General features: G+C 41.0%; 1 protein-coding gene across 2 annotated transcripts in view; it reads right to left on the bottom strand.

Moving 5' to 3' along the window:
• Positions 1-426: 426 nt before the first annotated feature.
• Positions 427-9,757, bottom strand: part of Ifit2 (interferon induced protein with tetratricopeptide repeats 2) — a 29,402-nt gene continuing 20,071 nt past the window's right edge. Inside the window, exons 2-3 of one of the 2 annotated variants that reach the window (XM_036188594.1) lie at positions 6,112-6,277; positions 427-3,081 (exon numbers count right to left, since the gene is read on the bottom strand). In XM_036188594.1, coding sequence (XP_036044487.1) covers positions 1,668-3,081; positions 6,112-6,116 — 1,419 coding nt within the window. In that variant the 5' untranslated portion in view covers positions 6,117-6,277 and the 3' untranslated portion in view covers positions 427-1,667. Of the gene's footprint in view, positions 3,082-6,111; positions 6,720-9,757 lie in introns of those variants that run through there. The other variant, XM_036188585.1, reaches the window with a different exon arrangement.

Here is a 9,757-nt window from a genome sequence, read left to right as displayed (position 1 = left end):
TGTATCCCTGTGCCCCAGAGTTAAATATCAGACATCCAATATAAAAAAAAAAACAGACACTTAAGCCTGCAAACAAATTTATGCTACTGTTTATTGTCATACTTGTGTCTAAAACTGAGAGGGTACAGCAAAATTTCTATTGGACCAGAACACTGCATAATATTCTAATACGTGTTATTTATTAACAAAGTGTATTATTTTTCCAGAAATTCAAATGCTGAATATTGATAGACTTAAATGCATACAAAACCTTTTTTTAATATTTATTTTTATTTTATTTGCATTGATGTTTTACCTGCATATATATCTGTATGAAAGCATTGGATTGCCTGGAACTCGAGTTACAGGCAGTTATGAGCCACCATGTGGGTGCTGGAAATTGAACCTGGGTCCTCTGGCAGAGCAGTCAGTGCTCTTAACCACGGAGCCACCTCTCCAGCCCCCACATACAAAAGTTTCTCTTATTTAAAATAACATGGAACTTTGTTACAGCTGTTAGAATATTTGGTTTTAACAATCTATGAATCTAATATATTTTAATTGCTGAATAAAATGTTAATATACATTTAAAAGTAGAGAAACATTTTCTACCCCAGAGAGTGCCTGACAGCCTCATGCTGGGCCAGCTGACTCTGTGATACTTCACACCAATCTTAATGTTTAAATCATTCAAGATCTACCTAGGAAATGCCAAATACCAATTTTGTGACATTCCTGAGTATTTTCTCAGTGTTAAAAGAAGTTTTTATATTTCTTAGGGTGCAACATTTCTAATGGAGGAAAAAATTGCCCCCCACTACCCATGCCATTTTCTACGTCCTTCATCCAGGCTTTCAGTCACCAAGATATTCTCCTATTCAGCGGCCTTCCTAGCTTCCATCATATGGGTTCATTAGAGCATTTTTTTTTTTAAAGAAGTACTCATTTGACAGAGACTTTTTCCTAATAGTGATTATAAACTTTTTCTTCATGGGTTTGTAATCATCAAGGATAACTCAGCATTCTCTTCATCTGGTCTCCACTGGAGTTTCCACATGAGTTTGAAATAAATATTTCAGTTGCCACTATCGTAGATCATGCACATAATCATTAATTATTTACATCTATAATTCTCATCACCCTCCACATCCCTTTCCAGGTCATGCTCAGGCTGACCTCCAACTCACTGTAATCCCCCTGTCTCAGCTTCCAAGTGCTGGGATTATAGTCCTGAGCCACTGCCCCTGGCTCCTCGGCTTCTTGATAGACATTGTTTTCTATGTAGAGCAAGGCTGTGCAATATCTAAAATAATCCAAGGATGGAAAATTCACCCATATGAGGAACTGGCTGCTTTGTATAAACATAGAAACAAACCTAAGGCTAGCCTCCACAGAGGGTGATTAAGGAACTGCTACCATGGAAACCATTTCTAAGAAATAGAAAGAGATCTAGGCTGTTTGCCAGCCCCTGTATTTATGCTTCCAACTGGTCCCCTTCACAGAGCTCTCCCTGATCCAGCAATTCAGGCACTGCCATCTGAGAGTAGGGTTCCCAATAGCCCTGACAATACTATAGCCAGTGTGCTAGTCCGTGCTTATTCCATGATGTTGTTAAATATTTTGAATGACGACTTGATAAGGGTTGACAATTTCCTTCCAGCAGTAGCTCTGTGAGTACCACATCAGTACTATTCATCCCCTTCCTCATGCAAAGATGCTGAAGGAACAGGCTTTTCAGAGTCCACTTCCCTCTCAGAGTTTTTGGCAGCTTGCTGGCTTTCTTCCATCGACTCTTGAAGAAAGGCCAAGATGTGCAAGGCCTCAGAATCAAATTCATTTTTAGAGAGTCGCTTTTGGGCAATTCTTTGAAGTTTACTTTTCATCTTTTCTTTAGCCTTCGTCTCCTGCCTTATTTTTACACCCTCCATATAATGGTGGATGGCCTTATCTTCATGGTTCATCTGAAAAAACTGAAAATTGCCGTACCGTAGGTGGAGCAACTGTTTAAGTCCAGGAGTAAGCTCCTTGTTGAATTCTTTCTGGAAGTAATAATCAGCCTCTTCATGGTGGTGTATCATGGCATAAAGACCAGCAAGATAGCCACAAGAATGTTCGCACATCTCCTTGATCTCCTCAGCTTTCCTTAAGTGGTCAATTGCTAGTTGCATTAGTTCGTGTAACTTCTCTCTATTCCCATTCAATGCAATTTCTCTTGTGTTAACTATTTGAAGGACTTTTGATCTATAGGAGCACCCAATATGGTAATGCACATAGGCATTATTTGGCAGAGATTCTAAAGCCTTTTTAAGCAACTGTATAGTTCTGTCCTGGTCATGTATCTTGTAATAAAACCTGGCTGCACTGAGCAGTACATCTGTCGCTGCTTCTGGGGCGTTCCTTAATGCTTCTTCAACTAGTTCCTTTCCTTGGTTTCCATGCGTCACCATCTCAAGCTTCAGTGCCAAGAGGACTTTAACATAAGAGTTGTTAGGAGACAATTTCATGGCTTGCTTCAGAGAGTCAACGGAGTCCTGCCGTGCTGGCCAGTAGTCCAGGCGGTAGTTTGCGATGGCCCATCCAGAGGTGAATTCTGGATTCTTCGGGTCCTTTTCCAGAGCCTTCTCAAAACACACCTTCACTCTCTCATTTTGGTTTTGGGTACACTTCAATCGGGCCCACCCTTCTTCACAGTCAAGCTCAGGACTCTCCATCCGGTAGGGACTGGAAAACTTCTCACAGACCTGTCTCACCTTGTCAAGATAAGCCTGTGCTGTTGAGAGCTGGCCCATGTGATAGTAAACCCAAGCATAGTTTCCCCAGGTGACCAGACTCCTGACTTCTACTTGGTCAGGATGCTGTTGCTGGATGAAGTCTTCTGCTTCCCCTAAGCACTTCAGCGCGGCCTCATTCTGACCTCTGCAGTGCTTTACATAGGCCAGTATGTTGCACATGGTGGCTTTACATTCACCGTTCTGAAACTCATCCTTGTTACATACCCTGTCCTCAAACTCGTCCAAGGACTCATCTTCTGCTATCAAGTTCCAGGTGAAATGGCATTTTAGCTGCTGTAGCCTGCTCTCCAAGGATTTCTCGGTGGCAGTGCTGTGGGATAGAAGAAAAGAAACAGTCATCTGGGGACACAGCACACGTTCACCCGGCAAAGGGTGGGATCACAGCAAATATTCTTTTCCTCCTAAACATTGTTAATCTAAACCTAACCAAGGGACATGCTTTCCTTTCCTTTCTCCCAATATTTGACGTAAGTCTGAATTACTGCATAGGGAAGAATGCGTTTGCTCACTTTAGGCAGAAGAGTTGACAGAAGGAAGTGAGTCAGTCCTAGATGGAGTCTGGGTTTCCCAGAAAGATTGCTTCTATGAGCTAGCTCTTGCCTTTGCTTCAGAGTCTCTTTGGGCCCCAGCACAGCTTTAAGGTTACCTGTGAAGCTGTCTTCTTTAAGAAATAATGACTTAATTACTTCTTTACTCTTAGCCTCTTATTTACCATTGAAACTTGAAACTCTTAGCTACATGTTTGTAATCTTTTGACACTTCACAGTGCTGAGTCTAAATTCTTTGTTATCTTAGAAATTCAAATCCACTCTAGCTTCTTTCTTTCTCTTTTAAAAGCCAATTGCTTTCTATTTCCTATTATTCCAACTTTTAAGATGTTTTTAAGGAAGGATGGTTTATTTTGACTTGTGATTTTAAAAGGTGCAGTCCATCTTGACAGGGAAGGAATGGTGGATTTCATGGCAGCAGGAGCATGTGACTGGATCTCCTCACCCCTCAGTGAATCAGAAAACAAAGAGTAGGGATGGTGGACTCATCTAGTTTCCTCCTTTAATTACAAGACTTTTTAAAAAATATGTGTGTATTGCTATGTGAGGGTATGAGAATGTGAGTATGGTATCCACAGAGGCTTTTAATAAGTCTTTAACGGGTTTTCTTTGTTTAGCCTATCATCTTGAGATGTTATCATATCAGTGCGTCTTTCGATTTACACATTTTTACTCTCTTCTGTTGGATTATTCTGTTAACCATTTATTAAAAGATAGTTACTAAACTCTGTTTTAAAATTTTTTATTTTGCGTCTTATAGTTTGCATTGGTTGCCTCTTTCCCCGCCCTCTTCTCTTTCTGGTTCTTTGCTCTCATTCCTCTCTCAAATCCTCCGTGTGCAGGATTCCCACGTTCACTTTTATATCACATGTGTTCTGGTACCCTCCCTCTCTCCTCTTCTCTTTTAATGCCTCTTTTCTGTCTTCTCCTGACCCTGATCCCATTTCTACTCTCCTGACATCTATACATATTCACATAAATATACATACGTGAAGCTAAGATTTACAAATGAGAGAGGACATGCAATGTTTGCTCTTCTGAATCTGGATTTTTCTTGCTTAATATGTTATTTTCTAGTTCTATCCATTTTCCTGCAAATTGCATAATTTCATTTTGTCTTTTTAAAAATACATTTAATTAAAATATAACCGCATCACTTCCCTCTTTCTCTTATTTCCTCCAGCTCTTCATGTGTCTGCTCCCTCCAACTCCTCCCATGCTCTCCCATTCTCAAATTAATAGCCTCTTTTTCTTTGAGTATTGTTACATATATTTGTATATATATGCACAAATCTATAAATATAATCTGCTGAATCCATCTTTTGTGTGTATATAGTCTTGGGGCTGATTAGTAACCAATTGATTAGTAACCAGTTAGGCAGCTCATCCCTTGGGGAGGCTAGTCCTTTAATTATTTTTTTTAATGGCTGAATAAAATTCCATTGTATGTACCACATCTTCATTATTCATTCATCATTGTTGGACATCTAGGCTGATTTCATTTCTTGTTTTTGTGGGGAAAACACATGTTTGTTTGCAACCAAACATAGATGACCTGTAATAAATTAAAGTCCTTTGGACATCTGCTCATGTTCACTGTTTATGTCTTATTTTCAGTCATTCTTGAATTTTACCATCTTTGGAATATGTCATCTACTAATTGTATTATGTATACTAACAATGCCTCAAGCTTTTATTTCAGAACAAAGTGTAGTCTCCATACCCCTCCCCCATTTCTACTTCTTTCATTGGTGACTTCTCACTTAGGTGACTTACTAATACTTTTACATTATTATTTTAATTTCCCTTTGAGTTCTATTCTCTCAGGTTTTGTTTTTTAATATGCAGGGTAGGAATTGTGGCTGCAGGGGAGGTTTATAGGCATCGAGTTCCTTTTCTTTGTGGGGAGAACTCTTTTTTCTTTTTTTCAGGGTACCCTCATGACTCTTAAAGATTTTTCCATCCTGTCACATTCCCTTCTGTCTTACCCATAAACAGATAAGGAAATAAGCAGGAAACAAACCAACCCAGCACAGAAGCTTCTGGAGGGTTGTGTATTCTCACTTACTTTTCCCATGCTGTCTATAAGTCAGCTATATATTCTTATATGACAAGTTTCTTAGCTGTACAACTGATGGCTAGAAAGCCACATAAAGTGACAAGGGTCATGTTTGAACTGAACTGACTGCACTCAGCCCTTCTCTTTTACTATTTACCTTTCACCTTGCAACCACCCATGTTTTTGTTGGGCCAGAGTTAGGGGGACCAGACGGCACATAGATCTCAGAGGTGGCTAGTGAGAGGAGCGCCTTCCTTCTTGTGCTCTGTTTAGTTCGCAACCCTCATGGAATTCTGAGATTCTTTCAGCAATTACAAGTAAAATTCAGATTAGCAGGAAGGAGGGTTAGTGGTCCAAGTACATCTTTAACAATAAAGAAAACTAAAACGAACACTTCTGTTCAATAATATTCTTAATAGGTACTCTCAATTTAATTTTATAACTGGGTGGGGGAACTCACAGGAGCAATTCTCCCAGATCCATCTTTACAAGAAGTCCCTGCTAGATCAAACAATTCTCTCTGGCCTCACTTCTCAGCTGCCAGCTAAGCAGATCTGCAGGAAGCAACTGAGCATCTCTATGACATATTTACAGCTAAAGAGACAGAGGTGTGAAAGGCAATAAACACATGCAGAAGCAGGATGGGCCTCTCTGGACTGTGGCTGCTTAGAATTTGCATCTGTCATCAAGGCTGACAACATTTTCCTCACCACCAGAGAAAGGGAAGACATACCTCATGGTTGCGATCTCTCAGCTGTGTTGCAGGATTCAGTGAAGGCTGCAGCACGCTCCAGACAGTCTCCTCCTCAGACTCCTAATGAAGTGCTGCAGAGCCATATATAACAGCAGCTGTTGGTTTCCTTTCCTGTTCCCCTGCAGCTGACCCCACAGAAAAGAAACTGAAACCAGAAAGTGAAACTGATGTCACTTTTTGTGGACAGATGATCTGAGAAAGAGCCAAGCCTTTCAGGGTCCAGCTTTGCGCTGTGAGTCAGAATGTATTGGTGTCTTGGATTTGCAGCACCGAGGGTGTTCAGCTGGGAGAAGGAGACCTTTACCCCAGCATCCTGTCGCATTATTGCCATGATAGCCCATCCTCATTCTTATCACTCTTATGACCCACAGGCCACTGTAAGGAGCAGTATCTTTTTCCCAGGGCAGGGTTTTTCCTCTGGTTCATTCACTAAGCTGAAACTCCTTTCCTTTAGCTCCATGGTGTGGCAAGAATTCCAAATGCAGATGTGGAATGGATGGGCACACAATTCCAAGCCTGAGCTCTGATACCAGCTGTCTGCATTTCTATTCTGAGGCTCTCTGAGGGAAACTGCTGTCTGCTTCTGCTTTAGCTCCCCTGTTTGGAATTGGGAACAATACTGCTACCAGATCGCCATGGTGATGGGAGGATTAAGTGGGTGAGTGAATGAAATGCTCTAGAATCATGCCTGGCACCCAGTAACTAGTATAATTAGTAACCAAAGTCATTAACCAGAAAACAAAAGGGGCAAACTTTGGATGTTTGCTTTTTCCAGAGCATGACATGGTCTGGCATTCCATGACCTGTCACAATCACTAACAATTCTGAGGCAAATAATCTTTAAGGCATCCCATTAATTCCTGGCTCCCTTGGGACCCACCTTGTGGAGTAGCTTGTTAGTTAGCACGTGCACACCCAGATGTGCAGCAGCAGCTCTCATTTAGGATAAAAGAGAAATGAGCTGTCCTTTTTATAGCTTATTTTTTTATAGCTGTGTTGTTTAATCTTGGCAGTCTGCTTGTCTCAGTACCGCACACTTCTGCCTCTGACTGTGGAAGTGTTTCCAGAAAACACTGGCAAATGGGAAAGTAAACCAGATGAAGAAGGCCTGACCTGAATATCAGTAACACCATCCTACAAGATGAAACCAAAACCTGGCAGAAGGGGGAAGCCGGCATGAGCACCCATGATCCACCCTACTTGACTTCCTAAACTTTTGTAATGCCACCCTCTCCTATGAACACTCTCGGTTTCTTCAACCTTTGAACACCAATTTCCACCAGGACGTATGCAGGGGCCTTCTAGGCCTCAGCCCTGGAATGGGGTGCCATCATTGGTCCCATTTATTCTCAGGCATTCAGCTACTTGGCCTAAGCAGCCACTGGTTTTCTGGGCTCTCTATAGAAGGACACTGTAGGAATATACAACCTCTGATTGTGCAAGGCAACCTAATACATCCCTATTAAAACCCGTTGGGAAACTCTGACCCATATAATTAATACCTCTGAAGACAGAAGGATTACATAACATACAGACCCAAAGGTCAAAAGGTCATAATTTCCTGATGTGTTCTCTGGATCACACAAAGGCCAACTCCTGAAAGTGGATTCTCACCTCCTTCTGTACTCACTGACAAGTCAAAATGTTTAAAATGATTTTCCAACTGAACTTCAACAATTAATGTACTCAGCCAAGCAGCTTTGCATCTCTATGTTCTTCCTCAAAATTTACTATAGTTTAATAAAATATCTCTCCTAAAGGTCCATGTCCTGAAGGCTTGGCCCCTAGTTGATGGTACTAACAGGCTCAATGGAAGAAAAAAAGGTCATTGATAGCATGCCTCTAAAAGGGATTTTGGGGTAATAGCCTCTACCTATGTCATTCTTTACTTCCTGTCACCATGTGACAAGAGCTTCCTCTGCCCTGTTCTTTCCACTATAATGTGTTTGCTGCAGACCCAAGTGACCAAGCACTGAAACCTCTAACACCATGAACCACGGTGAATCTTTTCTCTTTTTAAGTTGGTTGCCTCAGGTATTTTGTTATAACCACAGAAATTTAACTAACACAGAAAGAAATTCAGCATCATTTATTTTTGCTATGGCCCAAATGTATCCACTAAAGTTCATGTTAGAAACTTGATTCCCATGTGCCAGTGTAGTGAACGAGGTACCTGGTGGGTGGTGGTTGTTAAGTCATAGGAGCCAATGAGCAACAATGAATAGATCAATACTGTTATCATGGGAGCACATCTCCTTGCGAGAACAGTTGCTTTTTTCTCTCCCTTTCATTCTCTTTGCCTTTTCACCTTGAGATCCCTTACCAGGAGTGATCTTGACAGATGTACCCCATCTGTCTCCTAAATCCTGGCCTGTGGTGATATCTTATCTGTGCACCCCTATAAAGCTTTATCTGAGGATCAGAGGGAAAAGCCAGACACTATATTAAACACAGAAGTCAGGCAATAATAGTAACACACACCTTTTATCCTAGCATTCAGGAGGCAGAGATCCACCTGGATCCTGGTAAATTCAAGGCCACACTGGGAACAGAGCTAGGCATGGTGGCACACAGCTTTAATCCCACCACTAATCAAGGAGGTCTGAAGGTCTGTATAGACAGACAGGAAGTGATGTAGCTTGGTGGAGAGAGGAAGTGAGATGCAGGGACAGAAAGGCAATATAGGCATGGGTATATAGGAAGTAACACTCTTTGGAAGCTGAGGAGTTAGTGAGGTGAGGTTGCCTGTGGTTTGTCCCTGGTCTCTCAATTTTTCACCCCTATATCTGGTGCCAGGTTTTTTATTAATAAGACCGTTTAGCAGTTGGTTTTACATCTGGCAGCCTAATGCTTGAGGCAAGAATTCACTAAAAGGCCACTTGTGGCCTTCCAGGCCCCCTGGCTCAGGCCTAAGCTACAGGCAGCTGAATCTCTGCCCCACATGAGCCAGGGTCTCTTAGACTTTTTCACTCCTGGTGGGTAGCAGGCTCTCACTGGATTCCCAGTTCAGACTACTACCACACTAGGCAGCTGCTTTGAAACTCCCTCGGACTTCTACTGTTCTGCTCAGTCGATAGACTTGGTGAGTCAATTAAGATGTCTTAAAGGGAAGAATTAGTTAAAAGAGAATTTTTTCCCACCTTAAAAAATGGGAAACATTTTTATAATGGAGGTAATTTGGTCTCTATTTGATAACACGTTAGGCAGTCTGAAAATGGAACAATTAAGTGAGAGGATAATTAATGTTGATTGGATTTACATAACATCAATTATGAATATTACTTGTTTGATCATTTTTATTTTAGCATTAAAAAGGCTGGTCAATTTGAGTGCTAAGATAAAAGTTTTAGAAAAATTTATTAAAACGAATTATAGAGAAATTCAGACCCAGACAGAAGAATTTTAAGGTGAACCTATCTCATCATTGAATTATATGGTTATAGAGAAACAGCCTAAGGTTACCAGACAGCAAACACTAATCTACCCAGTAACGTTACAGGGGCAGCCAAATGCTTAAGGATGTATAGGAGTTAACTGATTTAAATACAAATATCTTGAAAGAATGTTTGAAGAAGTAAAGAAAATTTTTGCCTTGTTGGGGATTACAAATTGCTCCTGCAAAGAT

Source organism: Onychomys torridus, chromosome 1, assembly GCF_903995425.1.
Source record: "Onychomys torridus chromosome 1, mOncTor1.1, whole genome shotgun sequence".
Classification (NCBI taxonomy): Eukaryota; Metazoa; Chordata; class Mammalia; order Rodentia; family Cricetidae; genus Onychomys; species Onychomys torridus.
This window is presented reverse-complemented; position numbering and strand designations above follow the sequence as displayed.